Raw genomic sequence first — 14,418 nt, forward strand, 5'->3', positions numbered from 1 at the left:
TTTTTTAGGAAAGTCGTTTTTAAAAAAAAAATATTGTTCTTAAATCCTTCTTAGTTTAAAATCTGATTTAGGAAATCATTAAATAAATTAGGAAAAGATATGAATTGCTTAAATGTAGGATTATTAAATACTTCAGTGGCATAGACTTGTAAATAAATAGTAAATCTTAGGGTTAATCCATATATGTACTTCTGTTTTAATAAAGTAGATGAAAATAAATAGTGTATTTGCACTGTAAAGACCTAAATTATTTACTATATTCTTATTTAACCTCTTAATTTTATAATTTACACACTCCATACCGCTCTAAGTGGATATGACACATCTACAAGGAACTGAATAACCGAACTATACAAAATCCAAACCTAAATAATAGAAACTGAAACATAATCAAATTTTATAAGTATCTGGATGAATCTTATATTTCTATAACCAAAAAACTGAAACTGAATCAAAACACCGAGCAAAAAACCAAAATGATATCCAAATTTTAAAATACAGATTCTATAACTAAAATATCAATTATATTTAGTTTTTGAATAATTAAATATCTTTAAAATTTTTATATATAAACTGAATGACCCCAATATTTTTTACTTAAAAAAATATTTAAAATTATCCAAGTTACCCAAAAAAATTATCTGAATTACTAGATATTTAATATAAAAATCTAAATTATATGACGTTTTTACCTATATTATTTTAAATTATCCAATAAACCAGAATTGAACCAAAGTTAAGTTAAATGAACCAAATTTTGTAAATAAGTCAAAGATTTCTAGAAAAGAAAAAAAGTGAAAGTTGTTGTCCTAGTGAAGCCATTGATGTTTTCCGTGACATACAAGCACGAGGCATAACGCCTAACTCTGTGACTATATCTTGAGTCTCCTTCACGTGTGTTCGCAGTTAGCCTCTCTGCATCTAGTAAGACAATGCCATGGAGATATATTATCAGAGGCGGACTTAGTGATATCCGTCTGATTGAACTCTACTAGATGTAGCTTGAAGAACGCAATATTCTATTTTCCACTCAGATCATGGTCATAGAGATTCGGTAATCTACTCTCATATGATGGACGTGGGGATTAAGCCTGAACTACCCTTTTTGACTGCAAGCATGCTGGGTTAATACAAAGATGGATTCCAAATATTCGACTCAATAAGGGCAGTTTACTGTATGAAACCTACAACGGAACAGTATGCTTCTGATGTAGATCTACTAGCTCGAGGGGGTCAACTTGACGATGCATTTAGTTTCGTCACTGAAATGCAAGTTGCACCTAATGCAAATATATGGTGAACACTGTTAAGGGCGTGTACAACCTATGATAGGATAGATGATAATGGTCTCTACAGAAAAGCACATTGCAGAAACGTTACAGAGACAAATCTTGATTGAGATAATGTTACATGTACAAGCTCATTATCATCTAATAGCAACGATCGTGTTGCAAGTGGTGATTGAGATAATGTTACATGTACATGGCCTTTGGGATAGTAAGGTAGAGAACAAGCTTAGGATTACTCTTGTGGATTTTTTATGATCTGCCACTGGAACTGGGAGATGTTAAAGGGAACAAAGTAAGCAGCTCTGGTTCTGTATACCCTGGTTTAGCCCTTGGCGATGGATGCAAGTAGAAACGTCTTTCTTTAATGGCTTTCTCTTCTTCTTCTTCGGTGTTTGTCGTACAACTACCTTGGTCTGCTTTATCTCCTTCTTCTATCAAGGACAGGTTAGAGAGCAATGTAGAAGGGGTGCCCACTGGACTTGTTAAAAGGTTGGTATTACCAGATTTAGATGATGGTGTTGTACCAGTGGGCTTAAAGCTCAGAGGAGGTTTGACAATTTCAAGCTTTGGCCTCATCATGCATTGCCTTCTCTCATGGAGCTTAGAAGTCGGCTTCTTCTGTGTGGCGGTTTTTATCGTTGTTGTTGCTTCTGGTACTGGTACTGCTACTGCTGCTACGTTGTTCTCTGTTGGACCTGTCAAGCGCTGCACGATTTCTCTGAAAGTATTGGTGTCAGTATGGACGAATGTTGTGACGGGCTTGCAAGTTGCAACGTTCTGACTTCCTTGGTTATTCATATGTAAGTTTTTCTCTGACGGAACAAGCTTTGACTTGCACCTGTTTCTTTTCTGGCCTCTGACCTGTGACATTGGTATCATTTGTGCAGTTGGTTAGAAAACGAGAACTATTCGAACTGTGAGAGGTGAATTTGAAGAAATTAGACTTATCTAGAGAACCAACAAATGTCAATGTGAGTGATTTCAGGAATGAGGATGATGGAAAGTAAAGGTTTCTCAAAAGATCTTCTAAATCCGAAAAAGAGTCATCTTACAAAACAAGCAACTCAAAACAGAATTAGCTACAGATACAAAAGAAAAGGCAGTCGTGTACTCAAACCTTACCATTTTAAAAAAGTACTATTAGATTCTTAATATCTGGGAGAGGAAAAAAAAAGTTGGCTTTTTTTCCTGAATTTGCTTTGACTTGTTGTACACTCAAAAATCTGAATCAAAATTTGGTGCTATTACTAATTGTAGGAATGCAAATGAACAGGGCTTGTCATGTTCTAAATCTGTCTTCTTTCATAATTTTTATGGTGGTTACTTGTTCATGTGATGAGGGAACTGTTATAGAAGTTTTATATGCATTTATGATTTGATGGATAACCAAAGCTAATGCCTCATATCTTCTGTGTTCTGCTCTATGAAGGAATCACAAGAAATGATGAAAAAAAGGAGACCAGAGACATACCTGAAGAGTGAAGGCAAATGCTGGGTTATGAACCCAAAACAAGATAAAAAGGAAGTTAAAAAGAAGAGGACAACAAAAAAAGAGAGGGAGAGGTCAAGGAAGGTATAAAGACTGTTGATGGTCTAACGCTGGTCACAACTCAGAACCTGTTCATATACCAGAAAAGTGAAGAAGAAAAAACAAGAGAAGAATGTGGAGGAAAGGAGGAGAAAAAAGACTATTTTATCCCTTTATTCTTAACCGTTTTCGGGTTTGGTCAAACATCAGAATGACAAATTGTGATGAGGTATTTCATGTTGTCGTGAAGGAATGGAGAAAGGAAGTTCAACAAGGAAGAAAATGCATGCCGTTTCGGTTAAGGAGTGTAGGGAGAGAGATAGAGAGACGTCACAACAAACCTCTCCACCCAATTTATAAAACCAAACAACGGTTTCTATTTTTTCTTTCTTTTGTTATATTGTTTTTTAATGGATTGTCTATGTTTCATGTGATGATGAGATATTTAACTGGACTCCATAACAGTTTCCTAACCGACTCTGTTATTTCTTCTCTGTATAATTGGTTTGACTCCTTCCATGGCTATGACCCATAAGAACGTTAATCACTGGCATGGTCTAATATAGAACACAACAAACTCCTGTTTGTTTTCTGTTTTACCAACAGTCGCTGACCTTCCTTAGTCATATGAATATATGCAAATTTATTAACCGATTCGGGATTTGACTTGATTAAAGATCATCACAACATGAAACATTGCACATCCGATAACCAACTAACAAAACCGGTTTGGTTGTGGTTCGACTCAAAATCCAACCGGATACTGTTTTCACTAAAGCGTTGTTTACACTGTATAAGAGACCAAAGCATTATTGCTCCCTAAGTATCTCTAGCTCAAACCTCTTAATTGTTTTTTTCTTCTTTCTATTATTCGACTATAATGCTTATCAACAACAAGCATATATATATCACAAGGGAAATTATACCTCATGATGTGATTCCTACGGCTACAAATGTAATCATCATTGTCTTTGTGAATTGTGATGCCATTTGGTTACGCTAAGGTTGCTCTTTTTCCCTTTGATTCTCTTGACTATAAGCAAAAAAAAAAAGATTTTGAAGTTGTCAGTAATCAACTTTATGGGTCTGTATAAAAGGGAAAGAGGAAATGGGGTGGAGAGAGTAAAAAGATACCGATTTTCTTGAATCCAGAAACTGACTATAGATGTCATAAAGCTTTTGCTTCTCGGTTTCAGAAACCGATGGTTTAGTTTTTGAAGCGATCGACTTCAGAAGAGGATCAGTTATCATTGGAGTCGTTCCAGGCTCGGATTTATCTTCTTTGCTCAGAAACTCGTGAACAGCTGCAAGTTGCGCATCTGAGAGAAGAGCTTGAAGATCAGCTCCACTAAAGCCTTCAGTCATCTGAGCTATAGGATCTAGGTCAACATCATCAGCCATCGGAAGCTGCATAAATGTGCAAAGATTATTATATATCGTTTTTTACCTTGTAGTATAAATGTCTCAATTCTACATAAGAGGATTCCAGCTTATAGTTGTTCAGAATATGTAACATGAAGACTTTATCTGTTTCAGGAGAAAACGATTAGCAGAAATTATTCAAATGATAGAACTAACCTTTCTAGAGAGAACTGTAAGAATCTCTAATCGCTCTGGTGGGGATGGGAAGTCGCACATAAGAAGGCGATCAAGCCGGCCAGGCCTCAGTAGCGCAGGATCAAGCAGATCTGGCCTACTGTTAATGAGTAAACCATTGTAAAAGTCATATATTCATCTTTTGTATGTAAAGAAAACGTAACATGAGGACCGACTGAGAAGGCTTCAAAATTAATGGCTACTATCATGATGAAATTACTCTCAAGTCTTAATCCACCCGTTTGCTATAGGTTGTATGAATGCATTGAACACTAAATATAGACGTATTCTGGTGTACATACCTTGTTGCGGCAAATACAAAGACCCCCGTCAGAACTTCAACTCCATCCAGTTCTGTCAAGAACTGCGCAAAAGAATAATATGACATTAGATGTTTTGACTTAGGGTTGATTGAGTATCCACAGACTTTTGAAGTAACTTACTTGATTAACAACTCGATCAGTAACTCCAGTGTTGTCATGTCCTCTCTTGGGAGCAATTGAATCGAATTCATCGAAAAAGAGTATGCATGGTGCTGCGGCTGCGGCCTTTGCAAATATATCACGGACCTGAGAGAAGGATGTTTGTCGTCATTATATATGTGGAACGACTAGGATAGTACTTTTCAGATTTTGAGACCAAAAAAAAACAAGAATAGCAAGCTGTCCAAAAATTCGTCTCTATGACCATTTATCGTTCAGGTTTCTTTACCTATCTAGTGCACAGTAAATACTAAGAAAAAAAATACCCAGGAGAATCCAGCAGTAAAGATAAAGCATCATCTCAAAAGCATCTTAAAGATGCATAACAAAGAGAGGTGTCATTCTTACAGATTGTTCAGAAGCACCGATGTATTTGTTTAAGAGTTCAGGCCCCTTCACTGAGATAAACCGTAAGGAACACGCTGCTGCAGCTGCACCAACTATGTGTGTCTTCCCACAACCAGGTGGGCCATACAAGAGAACATTTGATCTCAAACGCAGAGGAGACTTTGCAAAGATTTTCGGAAATCTAGATGGCAACTCAATCATCTGGACATGGCAAAGAGCAAATAAGTTGGATTTCCACAGTCAGTTCTCTAAATAACTACCGATCAAACTGTAATTGTTAACGTAACTAGTAACTCTACGTTATATAACACAGTGGATTCTTTCTATCAGATTAATTCCCAGATAACTCAGTAAGAGAACATCCAAAGATATACACAAATGCTAGCAGATAAAACCTAATAGATGCAGGTTGACGATGCTTCCTCCTTACAGTTTATAAAATGATAACAAAACGGCCAAATTTCCTACCCGCACTAGTTAAATATTAATGGGAGCAAAAAATCAGATACGGCAATCGACATATGCTAGTATACCTCTTTGATAGCATTTTTAACATCAGTAACACCTCCAACATCGTCCCACCCCGAACGACCACCTTCAGAAGCAGATTTTGTGATGTCACGCATGGCAACAGGCACAAATTCATGCATAGCTCGCGTAAAGTCTTCCTTGACCAGAGTATATTTGGACACATCGAATTCATAAGGAATATGTCGGCCAATGGCAGCATGAACAGCTCTATCAACCAATATTTCCTGCAAAAAGAGAATCCAACGAAAGCACAATGTCTATTAACGGAGAGAACGGTGATCAAAAGAAAAGTAAAGGAAGGAGCCTCGAGTAGTCATGAGCATACGCCCAAATCAAAAGAAAGAGTAAACTTGAATCCATAACATATGCGACATGACAATCACAGATAGTATTAGCTTCAAGGTCTGCAACATTTCTTTTTAATATTTTTACGATAATGGCACAACATCATATCTTAAAAACATATCGAAATTATAAATACCAGGTCATACGCATCATATCCTTCACATTTGGCAGCTAACTCGAGTAATATATCTTCCGAGCACTCTAAAAGGCGTTTTTGTATCTCATGCTTCAGTATAGCCCCACGTTCAGAGGTAGCAGGAGCAGCCAGTTGCACATGGAAGTCAAATCTTCCTGAAAATATTACATGGATCATTTACGTGAAAACAGGTAAAGGTGCTGGTATAACAAGTTTGTACCTGATGAGCTCAAAGTCTGTGGAATTTGTTCTAGAGACTGGACAGAAGCAACAAAAGCAAGTGGACCAATTCCACAAGAGGAATTCCTGTATTCCTGTTGAGTGAACGAAAATTGAATTGATTAACTAAATGAGCAGAAATAGAATGTATCAGTGAGGATTGAGTCCCTAAAGGCATATCTTGGAGAAGGAGGGTTCAAGAAGAAGTCTTGCTTTCAGATAATTAACTTCACCAGATTCCACGAGAGCAACTCGTGATGCGTGGATAAGTGTGCTGATAACCGTGGATTTAACACTTGAAAATAGTGAAATATTGGACCAGATATTTTTCAAGAGTTCTTACCCCATAATCATCTATAACATCTGTTAGAAATTTTGTAAGCATCGTAATCGCATTCGAAGCTTGAGTTCCTTCAGTATCTGAAGATGATGAGATAATGCTATCAAGATCATCCAAAATGATGACGGATGGTGCATGTTCCAAGCCTTCAGCGATTACACTAGAAAGGGCTTGACGGATGTGTTGAACCTTATCCAAGGCAAGTGCAGAACAGGATACCAGAATCCTGCACAAGGAAAATCAACACTTAGCCAAAAAAGTATCAGAATCACTTGAAGAGAAGTGATGTTGGTTGGAGTAGATCATTTGAGGTAAACGTAAACCATAACCACTCACACATGTGCCAACAAGTCTTTCTGTTCCTCAAAGTACTTTGCAGCAGCTCTTGCTAATATTGTTTTTCCTGAACCCTATGAGCCAGAAGCTCACATTAGTAAACAACCAGGTCATTTAACCAGTAAAAATGAAAATTAAGAAACGACTGAAGCCTGGGAAACAATGATTCAAGTTTGTGAAAAGAAAAGATCTGAAGCTTTGATATAAACATCCTATACTCATGACTGGCCAAAGGGATAGCTTCGGAGTGGGTAACGTACAAACGTTAATGGAGAGATAGAATGAATTGGCAACTAAATACAAGTAAATCCAGGGACCAAAATTGCACTAAATTAATTTTCGCGGAATACCAAATGGAACAAGAAAATGGGGACGGGAACTCACAGGAGGCCCATATATGAGAATATGTCCAGGTGAAGGAATACTGAATTTGCTGAACCACAATCCAGCTGCCGGAGACAACAATACGGTCATCCCTGCACGAACAAATCTCATGAACATTCTCCAGATGAAATAAAATATACAAGTTAATGGTAGATGATCAAGCAGTTTAAGTTGAGACAAAAGCTGCTTCGTGAACCTTTTATATGCAACTAGAGCGTATCCAATAACAAAAATAACACAGAATGAAACCAACGTTTTAGCAAAGTTTACATTATAAGAAAGCACGACACAAGGCATATTTTTATTGATTGATTTAGTTTTTATCCGCACCACACATATATATCTGCATAACATAGAGCGCCATCATGATACTATAATTCAAATAAGATGATGCTATGAGAGAAAAACCTACTCTTGATAACATCCGACACAACTGAGCCCATCCACGCCAAGGAAGATATATCCGGGGAAACACCTTTATTGCAGTGTCTTTCTTTAGCAGAAGAGAAAAATATGGGTTCGCCAAGATTCATCTTCTCAAGCACCGGCTCAATTCGCACCACATCGTCCTTCTTCTCACTTCTATTCAAGGTAAGCTCATACGCAATGAATTTATCACCAAGCGAAGACTCGTCAGAGGCTGTCATTACGTACACAATTTCTAAAGGAACAATTTTTTCCTTCTTCCTAATTTCCAGAAGATCAACAACAGAAGGCTGTCCGTCTCTTGACTTATAAGATTCAAGCCCTCCCACTTCAAAATGGAACAAAGTTTCCCTTCCTAAAATCAACGAACTAACATCAACTCCTGTGACTGACGCAATAGCATCACGCTGTGCCAATGACCACAGGCGAGTAAGGCATTCCAGTCCTTTCTTATTCTTAAGTTGATAGGCATTATCCTGTTCTCCTTCAATATGTAAACCCTCAGATGAAAGAGCCGTAACAACCTTCTCGTGCACAGACCAGTCCACAACATCCACATTGGTGGTCAAGCCCGAAGGTGGATGGCTGCTTCTTCTATCAGAATTTGGATTGCCAAGCATATCCGTACCTCTACCAAGCACGTTTTCCTTTTCAGAAATCTTGAAGATGCACGGAGAAAGTGAAAGAGCAGGAACTTCTTTGTTCACGTTGACATTACATCCCCTTATGTGAACCCCTGCATACAAGTAATGACTCTTACTCAGACATTGATAATTTTGCGGTAACAAACTAAGCTCCATTGAGAAAGGAAACATATAAAATGGCGCATTCAATAGCTTCTGGATTTCAAAAATGCATTACAACTCTCAAAAACCTACATGTTTACTTCCTGAGGGTTATAGCAATAAAATACAAAACCCTAATGTTGCATTGTCTGTCCGTACATTTTCAATGACCAAGCCGTTCAGGTAGATGAGCTAATTACACCAACATCAAAGTTTTATACGTACATAAAAAAAAGCGTCTGTATGTTAAGAAATACTCACATGAGTGAAGGCCTGCTCCTAGATAGAGACGAAGAGACTCCACCATCATTAAATGTCCTTTAGCAGCTAAATCTGAAATTACAAGACGAAGAATTGCTCGACGGGGCTCTTTCTTTGAGCTGCGAGTGTCATTCTCAACCACCTTTGAAGCTTCGCTGTTTTTCTTATTCAAAGCTTCGTCTTTCTTCATACTACCTTTCAAAGGTTTTCTTGGGGATACCGAAACCATTTGAAGAGATTCTAGCGAGAATTTCTCGGCAGTTTCCGGATGAATATAAGCAATGGTAGTGAGGGCTACCCTCACATCGAATCCTTTGACATCAGCTTCATGAAATGCTGATCTAGTGGTCTCTTGTACACGTAACATGATTTTCACATTGCTACATTCTTTAACCGAAGCATCAGAACCCTTTTTCGCGTTGAGATTCCTCTCACGCCTCTTAGGAGCCACAGCCACTTCAGTTCCTGGCACAAGTTGTACTGAAAACGAGCCATCAGTCAAAAAAAAACTGTAATTAGCCAAATTGTAATGATCGTAGTAAGCATAAAAGATTAGTAATATCATGATATAACCCCATTTGGTATCCCAAGGAAGATAAGTTGATCTTACCCACCCCTTTTGGTGGAAATGTTGAAACCACAGCAAATCTTATCACAGTTCGGTCATGCAACCACAGAGGGAACTTCATGGTCTCGTGAAGTATCCTCACCTGAAAAAAAAACGTAGTTTCAAAGCTCACGATGGTGTAAACTTTCAATTCAACTAGAAAGCGAGAAAACGTTTACTTCCAATAAGATCAAAAAAAAAAAAACAGAGGCACACACAAAAGATATACCTGACTAAGTATAGCAGCCTCGGCAAGTTCTGCATTGAGCTCGAGAACTTCCCAATCATCTTCAGTCTCTGGTTCAACAGTTACTAAAGTAGCCTTGGGGACGTTAGAAAGAACTCGAACCTGAACAGCTGTACCATCCGGCAACGAGATGCTTTCCGCAAACACTCTCGAGACCTTAAATGGAATAATAATCGAAAAAACGCAATTGAGAGAAAGGGAAGAGTATCAGAACTCCAAAACGAGGATCGAAAATCAAAGAGAAACCTCGATCGCGGAAGATGATGAGGTAGAGCCGGACCAAGCAACTGGCCAACGGCGATCGCCGGAGCGGAGTTCGACGGGGAGAAGCGGAGGGAGAAGAGACGAGCTGGTGGACTGAAGCGCGTGGAGTATCTGACGAGGTAGTGAGACGAAACAGTCGACGCCGGCGACGGTTCGAACCACCGCTTCCGTTTCCATCGCGCCGGAGATAATTATTTTTTGATGATCGTCAGATGTTTGTGTATTCCCAAAGCTTATCTTCTTTCTCCGTGGGCCGAGCTAGTCAATTACCTTGTTATGGGCTTCTTTAATTTTCACTTGGGCTTTCTTAATTTTATATTGGGTCTTGTAAAATATTTCCACGAAATATTCCAGCGTTGAGCTAAACACAAGACTATATACGTTTTTTTTGTTTGTAATACACACAAGACTATACTTCTACGGTTGTACCAACTAAAAAGTGCATTTATATGACAATAATAAAATACGAAATACAGGTAGATGAATTAAGGGAAATTGCACTAAGTGACCTAAAAAAATCAAAATTAAATCAGCAACTAAAAACACACTCTCTCTCCCCTTTTCTCTTCCTATATCTCTCTACTATCTCACTAAAAATTAATTTTGTTTTTTTTTTGGTTATTTAACAAAGAAGCCCATAAATTAATGAATCACGAAAAATATAACGACAAAAATGCATTAATTGAGGGGAAATCCAAAAGATAAAAATCAATGTAAGTAACTTGAAAATGGAAATACAAAGAGAAACGTTAAACGAAAGATTTCTTGAGAAAACATAATTAGAGACGAGACATTTGAAATAGATTAATGGGGTAACAGTCGGATTTGGAGCCATTAAACGCTCTGAGAGCGATGATGAGGTTAAAAGCTTGTGTTGGATGAAAAGCATCCCAGAACACGTGCCGATCTCTGAATGCACATGGAACAGCTAGTGGCAAACACGTAATTTCTCCCCTGTTTCTCCCTACTCCGCAACACCCTCTATCCGTCACTTCGAATCCTATTACAAAACATAAAAAAGTAACAGTGTCATTCTTTTGAACACACTGTTCGAAGGATAATGAAATGAGGTACTTTACCGTAAGAAATGGGGTTGGTGAGTATATCTACGGCGGCTCCATATGTATTGCCATAGACAAAGATGGCGTCACGGCCAGTTTTGTGGTCGGAGTTGAGACGATCCACCAGCGATTTTAGGCGGTTGTTGAAAAGCTCTGCCATCTCATTGACCGCCTCGACACATTGGCCCGGAGGAACCGCTCGAGCGGCTAGTTGGTCCGGTATACAACCCAATGGACCCACACCAGCTAACACGAATTTCCGAAACCCCTTTTCATATAGTTCCTATAAGTCACATTTCATAAAACTCTCGTCTTAGTTTAACATATCAGTGTTGGTGTAACTCATAATATAGTATCTGCAAACGTTGTATAGAACACAATGCCAATTATATTTGTTTATACATATGTGAGGTGACTAATTAATTAGTTTAAACTTACAAGGAGATTAGAGGTGAAGTTGGAGAGGAGGAGGTCAGCGAAAGAAGGAGGGTCGTAGATGGAGCTGGTGAGGAAAAGCGATGGTTTCAAGTAATTGTTAATGTAGTCATTGTTCCCCAATGAAACCACCACCAATGACTTTGCTAGATACTCTGTTACTGACCCTATTCCCCTACTTATCTCCATTAATGTCTTGTCGAAGTTCTCCACTTGTCTTCTCATGCTGAATCTCTCTCCCTACACGCATGCAACCCCCATTAATTACTCGTGCATGGCTCGTGATATAACTGATTTCTAAACTTCATACACCCAATTAAAAATCAATATTAAATACTCTTCGTGAACCAATCTGATGTTTTATTTAAATGATACTCCCTCCGTTCCTAATATAAGATGTTTTAGATAAAACACAGTTATTAAGAAAATCACTTTTTATCTAAGAACTATTATTAAAGTTATAAATTAAAAACTATCTGACCAACTACAAAATAGAACTATTAAATTTGATAGGTTACACAATTTTTGATAAAGTTAAAATTACCTAGAAATATGAGAACATCTTACATACTGAAACAAAAAAATTATTCTAAACATCTTATATTTAGGAACAGAGGGAGTAATTAGTTTATGTTTCGTAAATCTATCATATGTAAATAGAAACAGTCATAGATTTGATCAAACATACGTGAAAAAAACACACATTAGACCGTTAGATGAGACCTTTCGAATCACTAGCATAAGAGAACACATTATAGAACCAATTTCATTTAGGTTGTACAGCTTGTCAACAGCATATTGTAACACCTTAACTTCATTTCTTGAAATGATATTCACATTCTTAGCAGCAAAAAGAAAGTAGATAATGAAGTGATTAAAGTGGATGCGTACGAGATGGCGACCGGTTTCTTCTAAGATTCCTCCGGCAGCCGAGGCATAATTAACTCCCCGGAGAACATCAACTCCTCCGTCTATCGTTTCCATAAACGCTGGTATATCCGGTAGCCCTAGCAACTCTCCTGCATTCAAATCCCCCGTTACAATCATTAGTTATTCTCATTGCAAAAGAGAATAGGACATTCCAAAATGTCGTTCACTAAAAACAAACCAACATTGAACAACTAAGGGGAATTCATGCCAGAATATTTACATGCATTGATTGACTCCATAACCACATCCACATGCATGTAGAGAGTCTAAGGAATGAGGACTGATTTAAGAAGAGTGGTTCACATGTGTGCATTCCTATATATATATATATATATATATGTAACGGCCACTTTAGCAAAATGGTTAAAGGTACACAAGTACTCTTAGCTTCATTTTCAAAAACAACAGGAACTAATAAAATAGAAGAGACATACGCATAAATAAATATGTTTACGTACCGATGAAATCAACAATGGTTTTGCCGTTGGAGAATCGACCAGTGGGCTGACCACCGTCGAAATCGATGCCATAAGGAAAATAGTTGGACCTGGCTAGGGAATTCAAACGGTTGTTGTTTCCATTGTCCACCAGTGAGTCTCCGAACACAAACATCGCTGGAAACATTGCCTCATCCGGTGAGTTTTCATCTACGGCCGCGAGGACTACTGCGTGTATCAATACTACAAACAGCGGAACAAAAACTAACGATTGTGTAGTGAAAGACATCATCGTGTCTCTTTCAAATTTGAAATATTTTTTCCCAGGAAATTGAAGGCTCTCATGAGAGTGGTACATGCATGGTCGCTCGGTATATATATAAATGTCATAAATTTGTATCAGTGAATTTAATGAGAGCTCTGTTTTCCATTGACTTATTTGAAAACCGCACATCGTTTTTTGCTTTAGCCAAAAGATTGAAACGATAAAAGAAAAGTCAACCAAGCCCGTATATAGTGGACACGTAGAGCTCGACGTCAGACACACATAGCTCAACCTGGACATGCGCTGCAAAAACTAGTTTCATATGACTTTAAAACAAAAAAAAAATTATAACCATAAACATTTAATGCCGTTTTAGCAAAAAAAAAAAAACATTTAATGCCGAGCACAAAAAATGTATAGGAAGCGCAGGAATCCCACATCAGAAACTACACCTTGATAGTTGATTTGTTGTTGATGGTCTCAACTCTCAAGTTCCATTAAGTTGACTTCTGTGGTTATATCATATGAATCAATTTGTTGGTATATTAACTTATTGCTTATGGGTTTCAGCCTAGTCTGGCGGGTTAGGTAGGCCTATATGAGTTTCGTTAACGTAGAAATTGTTTATAGAAATTTTAAAGTTTTGAGAAATTTACGAGATATTCTATAAGTATGAGGTGTAAGTACGCAATATAAAAAAAAAACTAAAATTGCGGGTTATAAGTGCACGGTCTGAGACGGATAGAACCAGATCATTAACATTTGTCCAAGATCCGACCAGCAACGAACGAGAAATGAAAAATAGTACTCAGACAAGTCTCTGCCATTTTCACTTTCCGGCACAAAATCTTTACAAGGGTGCTTGCTCATCCGTGCTCTGTTTCAGTTTTAATTGGTTAAAAGTCCTGTCTTTTTTTGTTTGCTTGTCTGTTTTCATTTTAAGGTTTTCATTTTAAGGCATCATTGGCTATTCTGGTGATACCAATCACTTGTCTTTTCTATAGGTTCTGTAAATTTTAGAAGAATAAGCCAATGATGCTCCCATCTCAATATCAGTCTCATCTTCACACTATTCCTCAACCTCACCCTCACTCTCACTCAACACTTTCTACTGCTTCTGAGGTTGTATCAAGAACGGTCAAAGGGTCCGAGAAGTGAGCCTAGAG

At 37.8% G+C, this 14,418-nt stretch overlaps 3 protein-coding genes across 5 annotated transcripts; all 3 read right to left on the reverse strand.

The window, feature by feature from the left end:
- Window positions 1-1,372: 1,372 nt before the first annotated feature.
- On the reverse strand, window positions 1,373-3,413 carry LOC108816355 (VQ motif-containing protein 31-like). 2 transcript variants are annotated; one of them, XM_018588927.2, is made up of 2 exons: window positions 2,761-3,413; window positions 1,373-2,150 (listed from the first exon to the last, which is right to left on the reverse strand). In XM_018588927.2, the coding sequence occupies exon 2, from the start codon at window positions 2,085-2,087 to the stop codon at window positions 1,539-1,541; it is 549 nt and encodes a 182-aa protein (XP_018444429.1). In that variant the 5' UTR covers window positions 2,088-2,150; window positions 2,761-3,413; the 3' UTR covers window positions 1,373-1,538. The 2 variants fall into 2 exon arrangements, with proteins under 2 accessions (XP_018444429.1, XP_056846559.1); XM_056990579.1 differs by lacking the exon at window positions 2,761-3,413 and having other exon boundaries at window positions 1,373-2,393.
- A 143-nt stretch (window positions 3,414-3,556) lies between these two features.
- LOC108817969 (peroxisomal ATPase PEX1) lies at window positions 3,557-10,340 on the reverse strand. Of its 2 annotated transcripts, XM_018590805.2 has the most exons (17): window positions 10,107-10,340; window positions 9,843-10,016; window positions 9,617-9,716; window positions 9,007-9,486; window positions 7,947-8,696; window positions 7,535-7,626; window positions 7,151-7,224; window positions 6,818-7,040; window positions 6,476-6,569; window positions 6,256-6,410; window positions 5,777-5,998; window positions 5,244-5,444; window positions 4,857-4,982; window positions 4,716-4,777; window positions 4,396-4,513; window positions 3,952-4,224; window positions 3,557-3,850 (listed from the first exon to the last, which is right to left on the reverse strand). In XM_018590805.2, the coding sequence occupies exons 1-17, from the start codon at window positions 10,299-10,301 to the stop codon at window positions 3,812-3,814; spliced, it is 3,378 nt and encodes a 1,125-aa protein (XP_018446307.1). In that variant the 5' UTR covers window positions 10,302-10,340; the 3' UTR covers window positions 3,557-3,811. The 2 variants fall into 2 exon arrangements, with proteins under 2 accessions (XP_018446307.1, XP_018446308.1); XM_018590806.2 differs by lacking the exon at window positions 10,107-10,340 and having other exon boundaries at window positions 9,621-9,716; window positions 9,843-9,887.
- Window positions 10,341-10,817: 477 nt separating this feature from the next.
- On the reverse strand, window positions 10,818-13,318 carry LOC108815218 (GDSL esterase/lipase At5g08460). The gene is made up of 5 exons (XM_018587863.2): window positions 13,009-13,318; window positions 12,512-12,639; window positions 11,624-11,860; window positions 11,204-11,468; window positions 10,818-11,124 (listed from the first exon to the last, which is right to left on the reverse strand). Exons 1-5 carry the CDS (start codon window positions 13,277-13,279, stop codon window positions 10,904-10,906), a joined length of 1,122 nt encoding a protein of 373 aa, XP_018443365.2. The 5' UTR covers window positions 13,280-13,318; the 3' UTR covers window positions 10,818-10,903.
- Window positions 13,319-14,418: the final 1,100 nt, after the last annotated feature.

Source organism: Raphanus sativus, chromosome 7, assembly GCF_000801105.2.
Source record: "Raphanus sativus cultivar WK10039 chromosome 7, ASM80110v3, whole genome shotgun sequence".
Lineage (NCBI taxonomy): Eukaryota > Viridiplantae > Streptophyta > Magnoliopsida > Brassicales > Brassicaceae > Raphanus > Raphanus sativus.